The 24,116-nt window shown below is 46.9% G+C and overlaps 11 protein-coding genes across 11 annotated transcripts; 3 read left to right on the plus strand and 8 right to left on the minus strand.

Moving 5' to 3' along the window:
- Positions 1 to 1,247, minus strand: BGW36DRAFT_410970 (uncharacterized protein; the record flags this gene model as incomplete). Its single annotated transcript, XM_046219159.1, has 7 exons — positions 1,065 to 1,247; positions 855 to 1,004; positions 743 to 798; positions 609 to 690; positions 343 to 545; positions 175 to 259; positions 1 to 120 (listed from the first exon to the last, which is right to left on the minus strand). Exons 1-7 carry the CDS (start codon positions 1,119 to 1,121, stop codon positions 1 to 3), a joined length of 753 nt encoding a protein of 250 aa, XP_046067331.1. The 5' UTR covers positions 1,122 to 1,247.
- A 447-nt stretch (positions 1,248 to 1,694) lies between these two features.
- Positions 1,695 to 3,146, minus strand: BGW36DRAFT_387928 (uncharacterized protein). Its single transcript, XM_046217179.1, has 2 exons — positions 2,695 to 3,146; positions 1,695 to 2,638 (listed from the first exon to the last, which is right to left on the minus strand). The coding sequence occupies exons 1-2, from the start codon at positions 2,811 to 2,813 to the stop codon at positions 1,888 to 1,890; spliced, it is 870 nt and encodes a 289-aa protein (XP_046067332.1). The 5' UTR covers positions 2,814 to 3,146; the 3' UTR covers positions 1,695 to 1,887.
- On the minus strand, positions 2,694 to 3,686 carry BGW36DRAFT_49091 (uncharacterized protein). The gene is made up of 2 exons (XM_046222375.1): positions 3,201 to 3,686; positions 2,694 to 3,146 (listed from the first exon to the last, which is right to left on the minus strand). Exons 1-2 carry the CDS (start codon positions 3,634 to 3,636, stop codon positions 2,833 to 2,835), a joined length of 750 nt encoding a protein of 249 aa, XP_046067333.1. The 5' UTR covers positions 3,637 to 3,686; the 3' UTR covers positions 2,694 to 2,832.
- A 641-nt stretch (positions 3,687 to 4,327) lies between these two features.
- Positions 4,328 to 5,680, minus strand: BGW36DRAFT_387930 (uncharacterized protein). Its single transcript, XM_046217180.1, has one exon. It carries the CDS (start codon positions 5,595 to 5,597, stop codon positions 4,560 to 4,562), a length of 1,038 nt encoding a protein of 345 aa, XP_046067334.1. The 5' UTR covers positions 5,598 to 5,680; the 3' UTR covers positions 4,328 to 4,559.
- A 745-nt stretch (positions 5,681 to 6,425) lies between these two features.
- On the plus strand, positions 6,426 to 7,295 carry BGW36DRAFT_400572 (Alpha/Beta hydrolase protein; the record flags this gene model as incomplete). Its single annotated transcript, XM_046218644.1, has 1 exon — positions 6,426 to 7,295. The coding sequence occupies one exon, from the start codon at positions 6,426 to 6,428 to the stop codon at positions 7,293 to 7,295; it is 870 nt and encodes a 289-aa protein (XP_046067335.1).
- A 273-nt stretch (positions 7,296 to 7,568) lies between these two features.
- On the minus strand, positions 7,569 to 9,182 carry BGW36DRAFT_387931 (uncharacterized protein). Its single transcript, XM_046217181.1, has one exon. It carries the CDS (start codon positions 8,689 to 8,691, stop codon positions 7,690 to 7,692), a length of 1,002 nt encoding a protein of 333 aa, XP_046067336.1. The 5' UTR covers positions 8,692 to 9,182; the 3' UTR covers positions 7,569 to 7,689.
- Positions 9,183 to 11,157: 1,975 nt separating this feature from the next.
- On the minus strand, positions 11,158 to 13,448 carry BGW36DRAFT_387933 (putative autophagy related lipase Atg15; the record flags this gene model as incomplete). The annotated part of the gene is made up of 3 exons (XM_046217182.1): positions 11,158 to 13,113; positions 13,168 to 13,345; positions 13,375 to 13,448. 3 exons carry the CDS (start codon positions 13,443 to 13,445, stop codon positions 11,470 to 11,472), a joined length of 1,893 nt encoding a protein of 630 aa, XP_046067337.1. The 3' UTR covers positions 11,158 to 11,469.
- Positions 13,449 to 13,885: 437 nt separating this feature from the next.
- BGW36DRAFT_305565 (putative VPS9 domain protein) lies at positions 13,886 to 16,104 on the plus strand (the record flags this gene model as incomplete). Its single annotated transcript, XM_046212078.1, has 2 exons — positions 13,886 to 14,226; positions 14,286 to 16,104. The coding sequence occupies 2 exons, from the start codon at positions 13,886 to 13,888 to the stop codon at positions 16,102 to 16,104; spliced, it is 2,160 nt and encodes a 719-aa protein (XP_046067338.1).
- Positions 16,105 to 16,439: 335 nt separating this feature from the next.
- BGW36DRAFT_363583 (extracellular mutant protein 11-domain-containing protein) lies at positions 16,440 to 18,017 on the minus strand (the record flags this gene model as incomplete). The annotated part of the gene is made up of 1 exon (XM_046214474.1): positions 16,440 to 18,017. The coding sequence occupies one exon, from the start codon at positions 18,015 to 18,017 to the stop codon at positions 16,440 to 16,442; it is 1,578 nt and encodes a 525-aa protein (XP_046067339.1).
- Positions 18,018 to 18,404: 387 nt separating this feature from the next.
- On the minus strand, positions 18,405 to 19,646 carry BGW36DRAFT_363584 (uncharacterized protein; the record flags this gene model as incomplete). Its single annotated transcript, XM_046214475.1, has 1 exon — positions 18,405 to 19,646. One exon carries the CDS (start codon positions 19,644 to 19,646, stop codon positions 18,405 to 18,407), a length of 1,242 nt encoding a protein of 413 aa, XP_046067340.1.
- Positions 19,647 to 21,003: 1,357 nt separating this feature from the next.
- On the plus strand, positions 21,004 to 23,641 carry BGW36DRAFT_304662 (uncharacterized protein; the record flags this gene model as incomplete). The annotated part of the gene is made up of 3 exons (XM_046211993.1): positions 21,004 to 23,136; positions 23,203 to 23,478; positions 23,531 to 23,641. The coding sequence occupies 3 exons, from the start codon at positions 21,004 to 21,006 to the stop codon at positions 23,639 to 23,641; spliced, it is 2,520 nt and encodes an 839-aa protein (XP_046067341.1).
- Positions 23,642 to 24,116: the final 475 nt, after the last annotated feature.

Here is a 24,116-nt window from a genome sequence, read left to right on the forward strand (position 1 = left end):
TTACATAACGACTGCTTCTGGATTGCCATCCAGAGACCAGAACTTACCACTATGTTCAACCGTGCTCCGATTAATGAACCTGAGACACTGAGATATCGACTCTTCGGATTCAAGGGGTGCCTGGAGGTGAATTTAGTTTGATGATAAAGGAATACCAGCTGCAGAGCGACATACATATGCAGCCATATGAGCTCCAGCCAAGTCTGTCTTTACCCATCCCGGATTCAACGCCAGGAAAATGAACCCTTTCTCTTTGAACCTGTGATCAATCAAGACACGGAGTGGGTCAGTGAGTCTAGCTAGAGTAGGAAAGAACAAGTTGTAGAATTAGTACAGGCTTACTCTATGTCGAATTTTGCATTTACCATCGTCACTGCCGCTTTCGTTGCGGAGTATGACGCAAAATGTAAATTGGGGTTTTTTTCGGTGTACTGGAGGTCTCCAAGCATAGACGCGATATTCACCACCTTTTTCTCTTGGCCCTTCTCAAGGAGCGGGATGATAGCATTCGTGAAGAAGACAGGGCCAATAACATTCACTTTGAACTGGAAATTTGCTTAAGTCAGCCTAGTAGCCCAAAGCAATTGACACTTGAAAGGGATATACACCTGCTGCTCCCATTCACCCACGGTGGATTTGGAAATGCCCTCCGATGGAGATGCACCCTCACCAATCATTATCCCAGCATTGCTAAGCGTCATTCGTACTGCGCCTATCAAGATTCCATGCGGTTTGCACTTACTTTATGAGTACATCAACTTTTCCACCTCCAAGTAGGGAGATTTTCTCGGCAATTGACTGGGATTCGGTCAGCAGTTCCTTGGTGGTATTTCTTTTGCCATGATGGTCTTCACCGGAAATGAATCCACTTCGGCCATATCGCCCTGAATGGCGACTACCTTATCGCCGAGGTACTGCTTCAAGCCGTCTGACTTGTTTGGATTGCGGACAACCGTTATAATGAGGATGTCTGGACTTTGACTCAGTTGGCGAATGAATTCCAGCTGCAGTAGAAATTATGTTATTCCACTCCTTCTCCGTCAACAACATCATTCGTCACCTACCCCAAGACCGCGTGATCCTCCTGTAATGACTACGACACGCTTTTCTACTGATGCCATCTCGAAGATGATCCCCAAATGCGATGATCAACAAGTAGGTATTTAACTATAAAGAAGAGGCCGAATTAGTTGCGTCTGCTCCTGCTTATGCTCTGAGGTTGTTTCCTGCGGGATTCTTGTGTCGGTCTGCAATGGTTGAGAATTTATAATTGAAAGAAGTCTTCTTGAAGGAATCGTCCAGTGGCTGATTTATGACCGCTGGTCGGCCTTATCACCTAAGCCACTATACCCCATATTAGTCTTTCAGTCACATGCACCCCATGTCATTAATACCACCTAAATCGTTGGAGACATAAGGTGGAGTGTAAAGTTCCTTCGTTTCCTGCTTTCGGAAATTTTGACATCACTAGCTTTGCTGGTTTTGGTTAGCCTGAGCTTGATGATAAATTAAACTTCTGAAAGCTGCTTATAAATTTATTTCCCAAATATTTTTAGCAGTTCGATATTATCTAAAGATTAGGCATTTTTATATGATGCTTCCAATCAGTTCTTGTTCTCGTTCTCATTATTAAAAGATGTGGGGGAGTCGAAAATCGGGAGGGCTACCACATGACCAATAAGATCCTGTGTATGCTCGAGCATAGTTGGAGGGGATAACTATAGCTTGTAGATAATATTGTTGCTATCCCGAAGGCTCTTTTTTTCCGTTATTCAGAGTTCAGGTTGGTGGTAGTCGGCAGAAAGTTACATCCAATTTGATGATATAGAGTTATGTGATTCAGAAATACTACTAGTGATAAACTGACACTGATATATACACAGTCAATCAATACACCACATTCAAGTGGAACAGCTGCATAGTTTCACGCGTTCGAAGTGTGATTTCATCCCACAGATGAATAGCTCTAGGCTCGCAAAATTGATCCATCCATAATACAGTCTTCAAGGCCGATATAAAGTCCTCATATTTTTCGAGGCACAGTACAGTGCTTAACTCGCTCATGCGCTTTATGAGAGATTCCTGCGGCTCCTGACGTGTAGTCGTATCCATACCGATAAAAAACGCCCAAAGAAGGAGGGTCAGATCGGTTTCGGAGCCCACAGCACTGGATAGGTTTTGATCATGTGGCAAGGAATGAAATAGTCTCTCCTTCAGTTGTTTATGCCGATGTGCTTTCAACGGCAGCTCCCGGACCGCAAGATGAAGGTACAAAAGAGCCGCTAAGCTTACGCATTCCGAGATGTCGATCTGATTCTTGGCATGCTGTCGTCCAAGATGAAGGTGCTGGATCGAGAGAAGTTTATACTCCACTACGTAAATGGAATTACTGATAGCGACTCGGTCGCTGCCGATTGTTGGAAACAGGGATATAGACTGGGATATTGATCGGAGCATATCGAGAAGCGTTAACAATGATTCAGGGGGTTCGCAAATATTTAGGAACCTCTTTCCCATAACGGGCTGCACATGACGCACGCGGTGTTGCCGGTCGAATGGTACGAGTGGTTGAGAGAGTGAGTCGAGTAGGGGAAACCAAGGGGGCAAAGACCATGTGGATGAGAAACAAAAATCTGCCCTGATTTTTGATGTTATTTGAGATCATCACCTATCGGGGAACAAAATACAACGCACCATGTTATAACTCTCTGTAAGGTCTGCAAATGATTAAAGTTTTCGAGGCCACCGCGCAATTGAATCATCGATACCAGGCCACGCATATGAAGCGATGCTAATTCGAAACTGCTCTCCATAGCCTATTGAAATAGTCTGTCAGTGCCCCGTGACGGCTTTGAAAAATAAGAGAAAGCTCGAAGCTACCTCTGCATTAACGAGAACAGCAACGGCGGCTATTAAGTAGTCTGAGAGCCGTTGAACCGGATCAGAAAGCCGCCCATTCATGTGCTGTATAGCCGCACATCTGTGATGTACTACTGCCACCGAATTTGTGAGTCCGAGTTGCAGCTGTCGTAGTACCGCAATCGTGGATAGAAAGGCGTGCAAAGTGGCAGCATCCACTCGAGTTATGTCGTACCAATCACCGTCCGGGTTTAATGCAAAGCTGTTAGTGCGCAAGCCATTGTGGTCTCAATCCGCTGTCAATTTCCTGTATCAAAGATGGATTTAGGTAGAAGTCATACAAAAGTGAAGAAGCTCCTTCGTCATTGGAATCAGTGGAACAGGCAGAACATTTATCGGGCCGAGATCGACAGTGAGCCTCGCACTAGCTGATGGAATATTACAGTCTTCCGAAGAGTTGTAATCCTGCCGATCTGATATGACGAATGCAAAGCCAAAACTCTGTTTTTCCATTGGGGTGCTCGAATTGCGTCGTTTCCACGATGACAGCTTAAATTTCATCTTAGTCCCTCCTGATCCGGTCGCATGTGCTTGTGCATAAGCACCCTTGTTGCGATGTGCTGACTTCCGTGCCTGTGCTCGTACAAGCCGACGAGAGGCAGCATTGGATTTGCTAGCAACGGCCTGATCTGTTACGGTGATGAACTCCAGCGGTAATATGCCCGATTTGTCGAGTTCAGAAACCACCACATTTTTGCCACCACTAGAGGGCTGCATAGCACATATGTTACTTGGTTTTGTTCTGCTTTCCAGCTAATTCGCAGAGGCCTCTGAGGTGCAGATTAAGACACATCTATCAGGTTACGGAATGTGGCCAAGATTTGATCAAGAAGCGACTAATCAGTTCTACGGGGACGGAAACCGAGTGGTGCAGAACGCCACCGGCCGAACACCAATCATTATTTGTGATCAGTAATCTTTATTGCCTATATGAAGTTAACTTATCATTTATTATCGATTCGTAAACTTTTAGATCTCACTCTTATAAGAGGCTAACGTTGGCTAAGGTCGTTAATATATGTAGGGTCCTCGGTTTAGTAAAATTGGCCGCGATCTACATAGGCCAGCTTAGTAAGACCGAATTATCTGCAGGGCTCTATTACAAATTAATAATGCTAATTAATATTAACTCTAATAAGACTGGTTAAGAGGTTTTTATTGGTTGATTAAAATATGATATATATGGAAGGTTGAAACTGTACACTGATGTACCCTAAACTTAATGATGGACATCATGATCGGCCTGAGCCCGGTGGAATAAGGGTGCCCTTTATGTGATAGAAATTAGACTAGGATGATTACCATACAAAAGCTGGGTGAAGGAGCGAAACATGTAGCTAAAAGAAATGAGGAAATTGAGTATTTAAGGCCGGAGCCCTCACTGTTCAGTAGACTCGCCGCCGACCTTGGATTGATGCGTATAGCCTACACAACATTGAACATTTCAAGTGCTTGTATTGCTACCTACATCAAAACAGCTGAGAGACTGTATATAGACCATGCATCTATCTATCTCCTTTGTTTTGATGTTAACCAAGTTGCTCGTCAATCAATCTGCCATTTCTTCTCTCTATCTACACGCCAATTCTTTGACTAAGCGTAGATTCGCGACATAAATGAAAGGCAAGACCATTAATCAATCAACCTGCTCCCTCGCCAACGAGTTCCAAGTAATGGCCTACAACGCTTTTCACCTGCTCATCGAATGGTCGAAGCCGCAGTCCAAGAGTCTTCTCAGTATTGCTCGCGTCAATTTTGACTGGCAATGTCGCGATCTTACCATTGTTTGCGAGAATCCCTGACTGGACGGCATCCGGAAAGTTTTTCGCAACCACGTCAAGAGATTCTTCCCAGCGGATGCCTCGCAACCCGCCGGAAGATAGAACAAACCCTGCATTGCCCACAATCCCTGGGTTCAATGCCGCCACATGCGCTTGCGCTACATCGTCCAAGTGAACGGAAGAGCTAGGCTTGAAACCATCATCACCACCAGTGACCGGTGTCAGAACTTCCTTGTTCGTTCCATAAAACGCATCCTTCACGTCTGTAATCAATTCGTCCTTCCCAATTACGAAACCAGGAAATATATGAATAACTGAAAAGGCGGTTTTGTTTTGCCGAATCCACTCTTCCGCTTCGTTGAGGGCTGCTACTTTGCTCGCTGCATAGGCTTCGAAGACATTTGCAAAACTTGTCGGCGTTGGAATTCTGCTGGTTTCGTTGTAAACTGTTTCACTTTTACCCGATGTGAAATCATGGTAGGGAATGATTGCGGCAACAGAAGACGTAATGACAACGCGCCGAATTGATGAAGTCTTCTTCGCCGCGTTGAGAACTCCAAGGGTTCCTTTAACAGATGGCTCAATAAAATGTTCCGTGAAGTCGGCCCCTTCCTTGTATGAGGACGAAATAGGAGCAGCAACGTGAATAATGTAATCGGCACCCTCCACCGCCTTATCGTATGCCCCGGTAGCCGTTAGATCAGCGACTTCCACAAAGGAAAGCTTGTCTTCTGCGTTCAACGCTCGAATTGACGGTGCAGACTTGATTTTATCAGCTTTTCCCTGACTGCGAACTGCCGCGCGAACTCTGTAGCCAGCTTTCAATGCAGACACCACTACTTGGAATCCAATGTGGCCCGAGCCACCAGTAATGAAGACAAGTTCGCTAGATCCCATATTTTCCTTCTTTATTATTGCTATATATTCTTTGATCTCCAGCGTTGGTATTCCTTGTAATAGCAATCTATGGCAAAATGTGGTCTAATCTAGTGTTTATATACCAGGTAAAGAGCCGCCATGAGAGCCGCCATGGCTCTACAGCGACGAAGATGGAACATTATTTGTCATCTGATTACAAACGTTTGCATCAAGCAGCGATACAATACACTTTGCATTGCATCTGTTCATTTGCCTAATCCGGCAATTATCTATATGAGTTTAAATCGATTCATCCACTTAGCGTGCCCGGATACTCCACTCAGTCGACATTTGATGACATCAGCAAGATCGAAGTCGGCGACATTCTGTTCAAGCCATTATCTTGATGTATGGTGTGGTGGTGTTCCAGTGCGCCAAAAATATCAATATCGTCTCAATTTCGACTCCACATAAGCATTCTGCTGCCCGGGAAATTAAGTTCGTAGTTAGGAAGGGTCAAAATATTATTAATTCCTTGATATGAAATCCAATTAATCAGCACATGTATTGCGCACATGTATTGCGCACATGCTTATGAATTCAAGTTGGGGATTCTCTCTGCTCGCTTCATAGGTGAATTGCAAACCCAGTGACACAAATTGGTCCGCTGGCGCCGTAGGAGAACACTAACACGATACGTAACTATAAGAAGGGATGTTCCTTACACCAAATTCTGTTCATATCAACAAAGGTCTCATCTCACCGACATCTGCATGTACCAGACTGTCACATATATACATCCATTTGTTAAAGAAATTGGTCATTTTTTTTGAAAGAGTTTTAAGATAACCAAACTTCTCCGCAGCTATGACGACCTACAATACCGCCAAACCCAAATTTGTAGAAGTGAAAGGCACTGTTCTCGCATACCTTGATTTTGGTTCAACTGCTAAAAGCAACGTTCCCTTGGTCTTTCTGCAACACTTCAGAGGAACCTTCGACCACTGGGATCCTGAATTGATCAATCCCATTGCCGCTGTCCGACGTGTGATCCTCGTCGATAATTCCGGAGTTGGGAAAAGCAACGGTAGCGTTCCTGCTACATATGAGGGCTGGGCACAGAACATCATCGATGTTATTCAAGCACTGGGGATTCCCCAAATCGACTTACTTGGATTTTCCATGGGCGGCTTTGTCGCTCAGATGGTCACATTGAATGCTCCGTCTCTCGTCCGTCGACTCATATTGGCGGGCACAGGCCCGAGTGCTGGTGAAGGTGTCGAAGCCGGTGATCCCTCAGCTCTCCAACGCTTGGCAGAAGCAGCGACTGAAACTGAGTCCTACAACGCATTCCTTTCCGCATTTTACTCTTTGTCAGAAAAGAAGCAACAACTCGGGGCCAAGTGGTGGCATCGAATGAATGGAGCCAGGGTAGATCGTTCACCTTATCTTGGGCCTGAAGGCACTAAGATCCAGATCGGTGCAGTTGTGCGGTGGGCTAATCGTGAATTTTCGAATGAAGGCAGCTATGATCGCCTTCATGAAATCAAAATTCCAGTGCTCGTAGCGAACGGCGATCATGACATTCTTATACCTTCAGTAAACAGCTACGTTTTGTTCAAGAAATTAGTCAATGCGGATGCCCATCTACATTTCTTTCCGGACACTGGCCATGGCTTCCTCAATGAGTATGCTGATCAGTTCTCTAAGCTGATCAACATTTTCTTGGACGCTTAAGTATGAAAAGCCAACACGCTGTCTAATGTTTCATTGCGTCAGGATTGAGCCTATCTCTTCAGGAATATCCTTCAATGAGTGATTCCGCCTCTGCGTTAGTCCTCTAACACTATTAATGAATACAATCATTTGGAATTTATAGCTGCTTCTCTTATCATTTGACTGTTTCTACTTTGTAGTTTTCTAAGATAAATTCAGCCTTAGTATCGATCAATTTGGAAGCTACCGATGCTCCAGTCGAGTGACATAAAGAAGTAAACGGTAACAAACATCGTTTTGATTATGAAAATTTAGATTACTGCCCAGTCTACACTATACACTAAGGATGTTTCTGAGTATGTACAGCACAGTCGTCAGGCTAGGAGCACAGAGATGCTCTTCGGAGTGTCCATTTTCAAGCGCAGCGAGTATTGAAAGCCACCACTTTTCCTCCAACCGCTGGTCCATCAACTGGGTTAACAAGTCCTCCATTGGTTGTAATGTAAAGGATGTGGCTATCTGCTACCGTTCGCCCAAACTGTGCCGCAGTATCTCCCTCGATCAAAGGGTCATCAGGCCCCCCCAGAATAGTGGAAACATTTCCTTCAAACGTGACCTTGTATAGGGCATTCCCTGGATCTTGGGTAACGTATGCATTCCCAGACCTGTCGAAGGTGAAGTCATCTCCGAGATGATTAGTGACCAGCACTTCTGCGTTTCCGGCACTCGTGCCGTCCGGCTTAACTGGCATTCGGCAAAACAACTCCAGTGCAGAATTCGTGTAGTACAAGTAATGGTCACGTAAGTGAAGTCCATTTATTCCGAGATTGTACGGAGGGCCGGGTTCCATGGTTTTATCCTCAATGACCACCTGATAACCACGATTGGCGATATCGACCCGCCATACGGCGCCAATTCCAGAGTCACTAACAAGAATGGTTTTCTCAATCGAACTCAGAGTAGTCATTCCGTTCAGAAAAATTGCTTCAGGTATGTCAACTACCTTTTCAACTACTGCAGGCTGAAGTACTTCGCCGTCAATTGCTTCGAATCGTCTCATATCCACTCGCCATATGGAATATGAGTGTGCAGTAGTCTCGTCAGTGACGTAAGACCAATTACCAGCCACCACTGCGAATTGATCGATATCGTACTCTGCAATGCCCAATAGACCGAGGACGTTTGGAAATGACGAGACTATGGTCGTATTGTTGGGTTTGAAAGGGTTGATGAGGTGCAACTCTGGGTGATCGATCAGCGTAACGAGAAGGTCTCCTTTAGCCCGGACGGCAATATTCTCAACCCATGATCGGAAAGGAAATTCAAAAACAGTCCGAGTTGCAGGTTCAATGCAGAGTGAAGCGCATGCCGTTATGAGAAAGGCTGAAATGAAAGCCGTGAATAGATACGCAGGCATTGTTATCGCGCTTGTGAGGTTTTCTAAGATACGAAGAATAACAGGAAAGGTTTCTACCTAGGATTACCTTGGTGGACTGGCAGCAATCTCTTTATATCCACCAAGGTTACCTTTGGTTGATTGAATGAGACCCTGACTTCATTTCTGTATTCAAATCAATTTGTCAGCACTAGTGAGATGAATAACTAATCACAGAGAAACATTAAACAATGTAAGTAATATTGAATGGTTAGAGACCACTCATCAGGGACGTCAATCAACAGTGAGGTACTAAAGGGTGTGTATTGGAGTTAGCGCCAGACGTGCTTTGCGCAGGCAAGGCGGAGTTATGATGCATCTCGTACACCTTCGTACTCTTAGCCCAAATAAGCTGCGGAGATTACTTTTTTGCTTTTGTGCACTCCACTCTTCTTCAAACATTTTGATGATATAACTAAAGATAAAAACAAAAATTAATAAGCGATTATTCAGCGAACTCCGCTATTTGAGACCGTCTGTTGATACATGATTCAAAGGACCGCAGAAGAACGAGTTCTTGACGGTTTTGCCCCGGGATGACTCGGAGTTTCGGGAAACGAAAGAAGAAATACTAATAATCATAGAAAATTCTGGTCTTTATTTTCCCTTTTCAATAATTCTTTTAGTTTGGAGGCTTGGGCTAGCAAGCCACCAAACTATTTGTTGTTGGATTCTCGACAGCACGGACCTTATCGCTTCGGGTTTGCAGAGAGGACAAAATACTTAAGATTATGATGATGACCTTTTAATTAAGAAGGGATGTTATAATTGGTTGAAATATTCCATCTTTTACTATTTGCTGGGAATACGTCATTGCGTACATTTACGCCCCATAAACTATCAGGTGGTACTTTTCTGATAAATGTAAGGCAAATCCAATATATTTCATTTTGACTTGGAGACGCATCTATCCGGCCATCGCAACAGTCATCTGGAGTTTTTCAAGGAACATGGCGCTGACAATCATCAGAGCAGCCGCTTCCATAAGCAGGTCATACACGGAGCTTATTCTGCTGGACAGAATCCATCAGAAACCTAATACCTTCTCGTGAGGGTTTCAATTTCGCCCCAGGATTCCAACACAAAGGCTTGTACGCCTGCTGCAATTTGCTATCGAGACCTTTTCTACTATGTATAAGCACGTTGCACGATAAGAATGAAAGGAAGTAGACTTAGCGTAAAGGCTCTAAGCTTATGCCGATATCTATAGAAAATTAGACCAAATGCGACTCTACTTGCAGACGATGGAACTTGTGACCTTTGGTTTTTTTGCAGCTGGGGCTTCATTTCCAGGCTCCTAGATTTCAGATGTTCGTACTAGATTGTATGATCTGATGTAGGAAAGCAGTCTGTGACTTTGTTGAAACAGAGAACAAGTAAGCTGCGAAAATTGAGGCATTTATGTCCACTAATAGACATCGATTTATTCCTCTGTTTACTCCTTCTACTTGTTTCTCTACTTCCCAGCAGCAAAAGGCAACTAAAACAGTGTCATTCTTCCTCTACTAATCTGTAATTAGTAATGGTATTATCTGTAGCAATTCCCGGAGGCAAAAGAGTTGAAAATACATCTCGATCAATCATTAGGTTTATTTACGTCAATCACAAATGCTCGACAATCCCATTGTTTCAGGATATCAATCTTTGAATGGTGGATAGACATGCTGTGTTCTCATCAACACCCGGAAACCAATCCCATTGAGTGCTGAACCTTCGATTAATAATTCTGGAATACTGAACAATCTCGTAAGCAAAGAAGGAAAAGTCTACTGACTGGCTACCTGACTTTCTATTGGCCCGAATAATGATTGTGATGTGCTCGCTAGGGCCAACTTGTTAAGCTCCCACGACTTATTTTTCGATTACGCTATCAAAATGAACACGCGCGGTGAGTGATATAGGACTTTGACATTCAGGGCATAGAGGACCAGGCCGCTATTTACATAAATATTTTTACCAATCAAGTCGGTTTCATTAATTGATTTTGATCCACTACTTTCTTTTCACCTTATCCATGGGCTTAAAACAGTGATAAAGGTCAGAGCATATAGATAGATATGCCAGCTGGCGCTTTGGGGCTAGATCCAATTCGAAAATTGCTGAGCTACGCAACGTATTTTATCAATCCGTAATATGAAAACTTGTTAACTCTTAACATCTATCTCTGCGTAAAAGGGGCAAAAAGGTGGTGGAGTACGACCATTCTGGTTGATCTCAAATGCTAGGAGATATCCCCTGTTGGTGCCAGTCCTACAAATTAAAAGAGATTAAGTGTTATATATATGAAACATTATAATACTAATCTAATTAATAATAATATTATTAATTAAGATTACTCTTTCTGAATTTAGAATGTCAGTCAAAAAGGGGAAAAGCTACTACGTTTTGGGTAGTAATGTAAGTGTTATAATAATATCATAACAGGATTAATCTCTACAAAACCCGTCATGAAAATTCTTATGAAATTGATTGCACTGGCTATGGTATCTATGTGCAAATATAGCCTGGTAGCTATGCCAGAACGACATCTGGATGCTTGTAATCAGTCAAAACCACCATAATAAACTCCGCAAAGGTGTATCTAAGTATAAGCCTGAAACTGGCTCTTGCATAGCAGTGTGCATGATGGTACTAGATCCAAAGACGCCTGAATCGAGAAACAAAAAAACCAACACAGTTCAAATAAAGAGTCAACAGATGAGTGTATTCAAAAAAGAAAAGTCAAAGAGCATAAACGTAAATTCTTTCATCGACTGGTGGTTATAAAGTTGGGGCAGGGGTGATTACATGTCCAACGGAAGTAGTGGTAGAATCATGGCAGCCCCAAATGACGCCCGGAGAATGGCATGTCGTTGATGACGGGATAGTAGTCGAAAGCGGTGTTGATTCTGTCGGGTCACGACAGCCGAACCAGCCGGGGTCCAAGCATGTAGATGTATATGAAGGCTGCGTCAGTGTTTGCGAGGGATATGATATTGCAGTGGTGGTGGTGGTGGTTGTAGTCGTAGTTGGATCTTTACATCCGAACCATCCTGGGGTCTCGCATGTAGACGTAGTCGTCGTTAAAACACTTGTAGAGGAAGTGATACTATCTGTGGTCGTTTTGTCCAGGCAACCCCACCATCCTGGTGTTTCGCACGTTGAAGTTCTGGTAGCTGATGTCGATGTTGACGTGAAGGATGTGCTAGTAGTAGTAATTTCTGACCCATTGCTCTTGTAAAACTTCCACAATTGGCAATCATAACATTCTTCTTCTGCTGCGCATGGTGGAACCTCGTCATACACTTCCAAAACATCACTGATCACACTCTTGATTCGATGCGTCCCAATACCCATCCTCCAGCCTTTATCCTCGACCGTGTCATAGACGCACATTTGCCCAGTATGGCATGCAGACTCAAAAGAGTATCCAAACCAAGTGCAGGTAGAGCCAACACCATTGCATGTTCCCATGTAGATGGGGTCTGCAGTATGGCCAATATGGAATACACCAGTATTCCTCCGGAATTGAGGTAGCATAGGATTATACCCAGGAGGCGTGGGTAGTCCAAGTCTTGCTGCGGGAAGTGCATCAGGTATAGCTTCAAAGGCAAAAGTCGGAAGGCCGAACGTAAGAGCGAGAAGTGCACTCATAGATCCACCAAGAGAATGGCCCGTGAGCCACACGTTCGCATTCGGATAGACCTGGGTAACGTTGGTGTACAAGTCAATGGCAGACTCATAATACCGATTTCTATCATGAAGAGCCTCGGTTATGCAAGTCAAGTTGGCTGTAAAGACCGACGTGGAGCAGTCACATACTTGACGCCAAAGATAAGAGCCACCCTGGCCGCAACAGCAACTGAAGTACAGATTGTCGTTTAATTTGTCATTCGTCGTGGTCTCCGCTCCATCGAACAGCGCTGGGGAAGTGCCTTTCAACGACAAGATAATAGTGCTGTTGGTCTCATCTGCGTAGATATGACCTCTCAGCCCATCTCCCTGCCATCCAAAACTTGCTGACCAGTTGAAGCGCCCACTGATCTGATTCCAATCGCCAGTGCCTGGCTCCTCAATATAGTCATTCGCGGTCATCTTCGCGAAAGTAAGCACGGTTTCCTTGCTAGTGACATCCGGTCCATCAACTTCGTCCATAACCCAGGCATCGTCAGATAACGCGATGGCAGCTCCCGAAGATCTGGCGTAGGCAAGATGGCTCTCGATTACAGATGGTCGGCGGTCCGCGAGCCTATGAATGTTTAAGGAACTAGACTTTGCGATCAAAGGCTCCAGGTGGGTTTCCACAGGCTCAGGTAAGCCTGTGTCCTCGGAGATAACTTGTAAACGTGTTTCCGGTGTTACATCGAGTCGCAAATGAAGATCTGGGTCTTCGTATGTACCGCGGTGGTAGATATGACGGAGAGTCTATATGGATTCCCATTAGAAAACATCCACGATATGAAATTAAGCGATACTTACAAACTCATGGTGTCCATGGCCTGGGCCGTGGCCCTCTCCTTGAGGAATATGAGGTGGTAAAATAGGAACCTGGTTGGAAGAGTCATATGGGGGAGGCGAAGGCCGGGACGCTGTGGCGACAGCCAGTCCCGCATAGAAAGCGAGAAGCAAACGAGTGGCCCTGTTCAAGGAGAGTCTCCTCGTTGATACCCCCGCGAGTGAGAAGACATTGTGATGGGTGCGATAGAACCTATCGAATGGACGACTCGAGAAGAGCCGGCGCAGTGTACAGCGACCATGAGGGCTGATAGCAACAGCGGATGACGCATGTCGGCGAGGCAGCCGGCTTATCAACCGTTCCTGCCGCACGGGCCACCGCCCACCCGACGACGGCACGTGACAGGTCACTTGGACATGCGGGTTGAGAAGCTGCAGCCTGATGCCGACTCGTCAGAGCCAACCAATGTGCCTCCTGCTCCAGCTCTCGTCTACGCGATCGGCATGGACTATATGCATCCTCATGGTTGAGACGCGGAATCCGTCATTGGAATAACAACCCGGCTGTTGTTGTTATTGTTGTTATTGACGTGTCCCGCCCACTCAACCGTCAGGCGGGTCTGCGTTGCTAGCTATATACTGTGCATACGTACACATGGCCGGATTGGCCCTCAGTACTTCAACAAGCTAAGAGTAGGAGCCCTGGCCTGCACGCAAGCTTGGCCACCCGCACGCACACATCATGGCATCCACAACACCTTCCGGAAACGCCGCCAGAACACCGAGGGCTCTTCATCCCACACGATCTTTCACTCGCATGGAATCCCCGTCTGCTAACCCTACTTTACGAAGTAGAGCAAAGACAATGCAAGCACTCGGCACATCCGGAGCAGACCCTCATGACGATGCTTCTACCTTGGAGCAGGTGAATGATGAACCAGAACAAGGGCTCGATGTTTTTGAAAAGCGCGATTCGGTGGACTCGGAACTAGAAAGTGCTGCACAAGACCAGTCTCTGGGAGAGCCACTTGGTCAAGAAGGAATGCATGAGCTTCCAATCGAGTTAGCCAGCTTGACTGATAGGTATGGTACTGAGCTTGATGCGTATATCCTGTGGTTATTAATATGTCGGCTGTGTATAGATTCGTTCAGTCTTTAAGCGCCAGAGTCCATTCAACACCCCCATCGATTGAAAGAATATGCACGTTATTTCAGGAATTTTATGTTCGAGCGGATTCGCACATAGCTACACATATTTCAACTCTGGCCTCCCGCATCAACCGCGATGGCTCCCTTTCCAATGCTTCCCAGAAAGACATGGGCAAAGGGACCACGACGCATCAGATGCTCACTGCTTCTGAAGTAACTGAGAGACGAAAAGCGCGGAAACAGTTACCCTTTAAACGCCTTGCTTTGGAGGAAACTGTGGAGAGACGAGCATGTGAACGTGTCTACGATAAGATTTGGCGTCACAAGAGCACTCTTGATGAAGTTCGGGATGAGAAACTGCGCTCCAAGACAGCTGCCATGTCTCTTCTAGGAATTGGATTGAAAGACCTTGGGATTGAAGTTCCTGGGGCAAGTGAAGAAAAAGAGAACGATGCCAGTTCACGGTTGTCACCGGCTCGTGAAAGCTTGAGTAAAATGAACGAATGCAAGTACCCGTTAGGAAAGCTCCAGTGTCTAATTGCAGCACATAAAGCAATTGTGGATACCCTGACTGCTCTTCTTGGGTCGTCTTCCTCGGCTGATGAAATTCTTCCAACTTTGATATATACGTTGATCACGTCTCCACCAGAGGGTATCAATGTGATCAGTAATCTTCTCTTCATTCAACGATTTAGATCCGCCAACAAGATAGACGGAGAGTCTGCTTATTGTTTGACCAATCTAGAGGCCGCCATCACTTTCCTAGAGGCAGTAGATCTCTCCAGTCTAAGTGCAGATTTGCCTACCGATGGCCAACCACGACTTTTGAATGCTGCAACTACCGGGGTCTCAGAATCTGTTGGATCTGCTCGTCATTCTAGGACGTCTTCGGATGCTGCTGTAACTGATTTACCAGCTACTGGAGAATTCTCAAAGTCCGGCAGAGACACAGCGTCTGCCACACTATCCAAGTCTCAACTCACCGCACCAACCCCTCAACAACGGCGCCTAAGTAATCTATTCCAACCGCCTGCTAAGGTCCTCGGTGCTGCAAATGATGTAGTTCGTAACACTGCCGATCAAGGGCTGAAAAACATCAGCAACGCGCTGGATAACAGCTTCAACTTTGTTATTGGTCGAATGAAAGAAATGCAATCCAGCCGTGGAAACGAACAACCTCTCGTGCCTAAGACACTAGATGAAGCTCGACGTCTCGTAACAAGTCCTTCTATACTAAACGACGATGAATTAGCAAGTGAAAGTCCAAGTATAGATCCTGCCAGCAGACCAATAGCATCCTTGAAACCCGAAGATCGACGGACCAGTGGAAATGACGCCCAAAGGGCTCCAAGGGATAGGAGTGCAGACAGTGCGCGAAGTGGCGAAAGCAGGACACCAGGAATCGTACCCCGGCTCAATTCACGGGAGAACATTACTCCCAGCCCAAGCGGTGGCAGTTCAATATTCAACTCAAGTCCTGCTACTACACCATTAGAATCGATGAAGAATTTTGGCAACACATTCAACCCACTCAATCACATTCCCGGCATGATCAGAGGTCTGGGTCGCAATACCCCGGAGGCAGCTGCCAGCAGCGGACCATCTCCCGTACCAGATCGTGCCAAAAGGGTTCAGACTGCGGATGTACAATCATCAGGCCTTGAAAGTACAGCGTCGTCAAGATTAGACCCTCCAATCAGAAAGTTCTTAGAGGTTCAGGATGTTCGAGATCTTCGCATTGGCGAGGTTGCCGAGTTGCTTCAGGATTATAAAAGGCTTGCTACAGCGTTATATAGTCAGTCAAATGACTGAATGTTTTTATTCACTTTTTTCTTTACACTCGAGCATTTCCGGCGCTTTGAGACTGAGGTCATTATGAAATTGAATATGTATCAAACACTGTTCTTATAGATTTTTATCCACACACTTGGAGAGGAGCTATGAATTTCCATCTTCCACGTCTACTATGACTAGTCAGACAATATAAATCATCTTTATTAGTATGACAACTTTCGAGAACAGCTCAAGATGACGTTTGCACTAAATCTATTAAAATCGGCCATAAATCTAATATCCTCACCAACGCCTCAAATGCCGAACACAATGGCAATGCTAACAAAACAACCTGCAATCTTTATAATCGCAACTCAACCCGGTTTCAACCCTTTCAACACCCCCATCCCACCCTGCTTCATATCTGACAACTGCTGATCCAATTCCGCATGCTTATCCTGCGCATCATCATGTCTTCGTTTTATCTCCGCTTCAAACAACGCCGTCGTCCTGCGACGCGCCTTTCGAGCATCTTTAATCTTGTTCAGCATATCCCCAAGTCGTCCGATCACTTCGTCCCCGAATTCTTCCCATTCGGGCAGGGACAGAGACGAGAGGTAGCGATGGCGATCGGTGGGGAGGGGGAGGGAGTGCAGGACGAACGAGAGCTTGTCGCTGGCCGTCGAGGGGGTGGAGGAGGGTGGTGATTGCTGTGGGTGTGCTGCTGTGGTAGGGGGGTTTGTCTTTGGGGTCAAGGGTCGGGGGATGGGGATGTGGTCGAATGACTCGTTTTCGAGATCTGAATATTGCATTTGTTGAAGGATTTCGTTGGGATAGTCTGCTTCGAACCTGTCGTTTGGATGGGCGTCTGAATGGGAGGAGTTTTGTGCTGGTGATCTCTGCCGGGACTTTGACGACGGGAATTGGATATTCACGCTGCCTGTTTCATCTTCGAAGGCTTCGTCGTCAGTTGCGTCGAGCGTGCTCCGGACTCTATCGTCAATGAAACTATCGTAATAATTTCTTTCCTGCTCTCTCCTCGCTAGGTCTTTCTTAAACAGACCCGTTGATTTCGACGAACTCTGCCGCTCAGGCTGCGGCCGCGGACCGCTGGCATGACGAGTCGGAGACTGCCGCTGGATAAGCCGTTCATAGGGGCGTTCAGTCTTGAAATTGAACCGATTATTTGGCGTTGTGGCTAGACTCCGCGAATAATTGTGATTTGCGCCACGATACGCCGTTTTCGTTTCCATTTCGTCTGCGGCATGACTAGAGAGTTGCACAGGGTCGCTATCACTCCGGTTCAGCGCCATCCGAGACGATGCGCGAGGAATCCGTGAGTGGGTTGCTCTTTCTCTTTCCCCTTGAGAATTCCGCTTTGAAGCTGTCGCGGCCGCGGCGGTTGTTGCTGTTGTGGGGGCCTGCTGTGATGCTTGATATCGAACCCAGTCTAATGTCTGGGTAACCTCGTCGTCTGCGTCATCTTCGTCTCCTACCACCGAGACGGGGGAGCGCCTACGATTTCCTCCATTCAACCCGTCCTGCCCGTCTCCGGCTGGATGGAACGAATGCTCTGATTCAGAAGGCACGCTTTCATTCCAATTCAGCGCCGCGACGTGCTGGCGCTCAAGCACCTCGAAGCCATGCGCCACGCTCTCGTTTTCGGCGGCACTAGTCACCGTTATGGTGGAATCATCAACGCCTTCGACGTCGGTATCGAAGACGCTTTTGTAATTGGCATTTGCGCTTTCTTGGCTGTCTTGTTGATAGCCATAGTCATAGTCATTGTTGTGCAAGTATGAAGCGGGTCTTGAGAACCGTGAATACGGGAGACCGTTGCCAGGTCGGGTTTTGTCTGGTTGATGGTGGAGATTGTAGAGTTGCTCGGAGTTGCCTCGCTGATGATCCTGATGATCACCTTGTTTTGCATGGATGTATTCGCCCACGCCCATCTTTGATGATTCAATCCACTACGGAGGGCGTAGATAGGGATTATGTGTTATGCGGGGATACACCTCCAGCAGTCTCAAGGCATTTACAAGACTCATCCATGAACTAAGCAATGAAGAGGTTGAACAGGTCAAAGTGTTGACTTTGCTTTGGTGGACCCGGCCGTGCTTCGTCCAATCTGCGTCAGTCCAGCCGATCAACCGTTTGTTTGAGTTGCGGAGTTTGCCGTAGCTGCCGCCGCCAGCAATCAGTTATAGTGGCACGTGATCCATATACAATTATGGCGATTGAGACAATTGAATTGTCACCGTGTCTACTGCTTGCTTCAGTTTCAGGATAGTAATAGGTATTCTGGAAAATACATATTTCGAGAACAATGACTAAAGTATTTACATATAAATCTCCTCACGCATCCTCGCCTTCTCGAAAAACTTATCTGCTTTACTTCTCTCGATCTCCCGCTTTTCCTTTGCAACTCTCAGCTCCCTTCGTGCAAAAAGCAACTGAGATGACTGTACCGTCTCTAAAATACTCGTATCCGCATCTGGATCTGGCTGCGAAGAAACAAAAAGGTCACCAACCCACAACGCCACCATGCCTCGAAGTTTGAGAAGCACGGGCATGTCTATGTACGGTGGCGAAATGAGGATTTCATCCATACGCTGTTCAATCTCCAGTGCTCCACTCAGTTCCTTCGACCTTATATTGGCAATTCGCATCGATGTCTGCCAATCTTGGTTTCCTCTGCGGCCCTCCAGATCGGACATGGAAATATCGCCTGGCTCTGAGAAATTGTCGAAGGAAGAGTCATCGTCCTCTTCATTCTCGATGGCCTCTCTTGCGTTTCTGCTCTCTGTGTCAACGAAATATATCCACAGACTGAACATAGCTGGATAAAAGTCTGTCGCGTTGATCATGCTTGGCAAGGTTTTAAGATATGGATACTGAATGATCAAACCCTCGTAGTAAGCTTTCGCCGCTTGAAATCCTTGTCGACTAAAAAGACGTTTGGGGTGCGTATCCAAAGATTGCGTTAGCGGCTCCCCAGTGCCTTGACGAAAGAGAATCTCGGCGCCGATTCCCCATCTTCCTCCCTGCCGTAAATCTATCGGACGCCCGCCTACCCTTTCACGAAGTAGCATTCCCCAAGCGCGGCCCGCTCTAGTAAAGTCGCCATCTAGGAGACATCGATGCAGAATTGTAGTGAGTGCACCCAGATGACGGAGGTGTAGAGTACTGTCTACAGTATTTGATCCAGGAAGGAAGATCGGAGGGGACTGGTTAGATAGCTCCTCAAGGTAAAACCTATCCGATCGTTTCCTGTCTTGACCATTCCCACTTGCATGTGGGAAATAACCTCCAGGTAGCTTTTGATCCAGCGCCAGGCCGGCAATTCGGTACTGGTGAGCTTCACCAGGAGACAGAACAAGCGCCGGACCTTGGCTGGGGTTGATCTCAGAGGCAGCATCTGATTTGGTGTCTGCTTGGTCGTGATCTTCTCCGTCAAAGCCGTCCCTAGACCGCCGTCGCTTCAGTCCATGTTTTTGGTCATATTTCTCGACACGAACACTGGCGTTCTGCTGCCATGGCGCAAGTGGCAGGGAGAAAACGGATACTTTTGGGATGGTCATGAATTCAGAAGAGCAGCCGAGGTGTCGATGCCATGCGCCAGGGGCGTCATCGCAGTCTGCCTAACGTGATTTGTCTCAAAGTATTGACGAGTAGAATACGGTCGGTTGGCGCATGCACAAAGAGCCGTGTGTTGGTTGGGATTGACAAGACAAATCCCACACACAGAAAAAGCCGTTTATCTTCCGCCAGCTTCCTGCGCGGTGATTGGCCAGATAGCAGTCCTGGCGGCGGCTAAAAACTAATGCTAAATACTAGTAAATCACTTCCAATAATAAAAATAATAGCTGGGATTGTGGAATCGGCTTCAGCATGTTTGATTAGTAAACCGCCTTCTAGAAAGCTATAGATACGAGAGACACGGCGAGTCAGCCAAAGATGAGTCACCCGGTTCCTGTCAGGATGCTCGGTTTGGCAACTCGCACACACTGAAATCCAACAGAGCAGAGCATGTAGAGTCAGTAATAAGCAAGCCGTCACAAATCAAAATCGCATCGGTTTCAGCATCGGATGTGACCAGTCGCTCTCCTCCACCAGAGTCAAGACTCAACAGACTGCGCTGCTAAGCAGTGCTAACGGGCGCCAGCCGATTGGGCGTGGCTGCCGCCTCCTGCTGTGGATTATTAAGGCGCCTACGTACGGACCTACTTTTGTCACGCGGCCCCCTCCTGCCTCATGCTTCTCCCTGGCCTGTCTGCCCTTTATCGGAGACTACTTCGGATCATCATTGTTGCCGCCAACATCTCCTCCCGAAACAACCTGTCTCTTCTCATCCTCCATCTCCTCTGCTCGTCCACACCTGTCAGCGCCATCTGTCTTCCCACTAAAGAGCTGGCCTGGCCTTGACGCGGCCCAACAAGGCTGTAAGTGCTAACCAACCATCCTGGCGCCGACTGTTTCACATCCGTCTTTCCGCCGTTCTGCTCCTGAACCTCTGTTCAACATCTTGCAGCCTGCTCTCTAACAATAAAAATAGTTGTTGATTCTAGAAACTTCATCTGCCTTTTCAAATTCGCCTCGTTCCTACCTCCATATCAGATGTCTTGCCATCCGCACACCTCAGGCCTTGCTTATCTGCCCTGACATTTCGCGCACTCGACCACCGAGTCTTGCTAGCTGGCATTTCGAACTGATCGGTCGATTAATCAACCGCCATTCTACGGTGTTTATCGTTGCCCCCCTTCCGACGCCGTCCAATTATCCACAATCGTTTACGACCATCACACCCAAACTCCGATTATTGAGTGGTGACGCCTTTCATGGAGTACTAACGGCAACCGCCTATTGAGATTATATCACACCCCCACGCCACCCGCCACACATCTGCGGCAAGTTCTCTGGGTAGTCCACGTTGTTACTATGGGACAGGCATCATCAACGCAAAGGGATCAACGACAAGAAAACGCCTCACGAAGCATTTTACCTTCACGTCCGCATAGTGATGGCAATAACGGAATCTTAAACACTCAGGACATGTCAGGACAACCGTTGGATACTCACCTCCCGCACGGGGAGGCGGGTGATGCACACAGACATAGCATTTTCAATCTCGAGACAGACCCAACTCCCTCATACTTGCCAGACGCGACGAATAGTGACAACATAACGTCAACAGACATGGTCGGTTACCCACAAGAAATGGAATCAGTACAGCCAGGTACACGGAGCGCGGCAGTATCACGGCTCATATCCCGGAGACAGTCTACCATGTCGAGATTAGGCTCTCGGATCCTACCTAACTCAGTGATACGAGGGCTACTAAGTAGCGAGGAGGAGACACCGGCAGAAGGCCATGCTCATCGGAACGGACGCTTCTCCAGATCTCTATCGCGAGCTGAAACGACTCACAGTGCCCGCTTCTCTCCTTTCAACTCCTTCGGGTCCCGGGGCATCACTCGACGCCGCTCCATACGTGGTCCCTATCCACTTCCTCGAGGGGATTCAGCACTCAATCCAGATTCTCCACCGAATTCCACATATATCAACTCGACCTTTGATACATTATCGGGTTCTCACAGAGGGTGGCGTCGTAGCCCACGTCTGAACCGCGTGCGAAACTCCTTATCAACTCCTATCTCTCATATATTCGGGCCTTCGCCTACGCTAGCAGAGTCAGAAGAGGCAAGAGTGCCACCTCAACGTCCTTCTCGCTCAAGCATTCCAGATGATTTTGATCAGTTGCTTCCTCCCATAACTCCCATGGATACTACCATGGGTTTTAATGAGGCGACGGAGATGGACTCGCTAGAGCCAAGTATGGAAGCCTCCCCACCGATCTCGCCTCGATCTCGGATGAACCACGGCCCAGGCCCGGTGAGACGTCTCCCAGGCATTCTGCGTACAAGACCACCACGGCTACAAAGACCGCAAGACCAGACTTCTCTATCTCGGGTTCTTCAACTAGCTGCTGCTGCTATTGCAGCGCAACTTTCAGGTTCTGCTGTGCCTACCCTTCCTAATATTCAGTCTCTTGGTAACGATGGATTGGATGCATCGTTGGAAAATCTTATATCAAGCTTGCAGCAAGCCACTTCCAATCAGGGTAGTCCTTCAGGGGCTTCGGGCAGTCAAACCCCATCTTCGGATGGCAATGTAACGCCAACCCCAGTCAATTTTCTCCGTGTCTTCCGCTTTGCCAATTCTGAAAATCAAGGACGATCAAATGGTGAAACCAGAGAAAACATGACACCTCGAGTACCAGATCAGATGGATATCGACGATTCTGGTGAAGAAACAAACGAGGGTCGCACTGTCACTCTAGTTGTTGTTGGGGTCAGATCAGTTCCTACCAACGGTCCAGTTGGTGGTAACCAACAAAACAATAGCGGTATGGGTTTGGATGCGCTTCTCGGCTTACCTCTGATGCCGTCAAACGCTATGCCACGCGATCGGGCCAGCACAGGTAGTCTTTTCCGTAACGCGGATGGTTCGCCACGGCTACCGCCACCTCGACCTGTGAATGGAGCTACGAACTCGTTCCTTCCAGGTCTGGACAACCAGGCGCGAACTTCCTTGTCAAATTCATCCCAGAGGAGAGCAGATATGAACCCGGCAGACGGGTCTACGTCTGTTCTACCAACATCCCTATCTGAAAGCCCTCCTGGACCAAATCCACCCCCATCAACTCCAGCGGAGCCTACGTTATCTACAGTATCATCAGAAAATTCGACTCCAAGCCGGCGGCCGTCTTCAGCTTCGGCTATGTTTCCCAATATCCTCCCTCAAGTTCACGAAGAATCCTCAGAACAGCCTGCAGTCGAGTCAGAAACCGCGGCCAACACGGCGGCCCCTGCTGGTGCCCGGCAACGTCGACGAAGTGACTCAGAATTTGCTCGTCACCGCCATCTAGGCTTGGGTGCAGCGAGACGCAATGGGGTCGTCGAGCCAGACCAACCCTCGCCATCTATAGGTCGTACTTGGGTCATATATGTTGTTGGCACCAACCTTTCTGAGAACCATCCAGCCTTTGCAACCCCAAGTCTATTCACTGAGGTACGTCACAGTTCATTACTCATAAATATAATCAAATTGAATGCACTGCATACTGACTTGTCGTAGAACCCCACCTACGAAGATATGATCCTTCTCTCTTCACTCCTCGGACCAGCGAAGCCTCCCGTTGCCACAGAAGCAGATGTTACTTCAGCTGGCGGTTTATTCCGTTTGGTTGAGTATGCCGGTGCATTAGTAGCAGAATCCTTGGAGGGTGAGGAAAGAATTGGAATTTCCGAGACTGAAAGATGCCTGATCTGCTTGAGCGAGTATGAAGCTGCAGATGAGGTTCGACAACTCTCTAAATGCAAGCATATATACCACAAAGAATGCATTGACCAGGTAATACATCACACCTCTATTCTACTTAGGCTCTATAACTAACAGCAATTAGTGGCTCACCACTGGACGAAATTCGTGCCCTCTCTGCCGGGGTCAAGGTGTGACTGAATCTTCTGCTTCCAACAATTCCAATAACTTGCCAACTCAGGAGGCATCCGCATAAGCTCTCCTTCCACAGCTTTCCTACTCCATTTCATTGCTTTTCTTTCCATCGTAGAATTACAGAACTGTTCGGATTCCCATTTTGTATGATGTTATTACTATTGTCATATGGTGGTGTTATTCATTGTGAGCGTCATTCGGGCATTGCGAGTTTTCAGAGGACCTTTTTTTCTATATCATTATTGCGCTTCATGGCGATGATTCATTTTTTTCTGCATCATATTCAGACTACATCTCGACGACAAGGCTGAGCCGTTTCCTTGTTTGACTGTTGGATACGTTTATTTTCGTGATACCACACTTATCACATGCATCTCGCCACATGCAGCTTGTGATGGTATACTATACAGGCAGGACCAGTTTAGAAATTGTTTATAGCAGCTTAAAGCTGTAGTACAAATAAATATTTCGATCAACATATGCTCGCTACAAAATGTAGCTCTGAGTTAACGTAAGCTAACAGTCACCCAACCACT

This window comes from Talaromyces proteolyticus (genome assembly GCF_021365285.1).
Source record: "Talaromyces proteolyticus strain PMI_201 chromosome Unknown BGW36scaffold_12, whole genome shotgun sequence".
NCBI classification, from domain to species: domain Eukaryota; kingdom Fungi; phylum Ascomycota; class Eurotiomycetes; order Eurotiales; family Trichocomaceae; genus Talaromyces; species Talaromyces proteolyticus.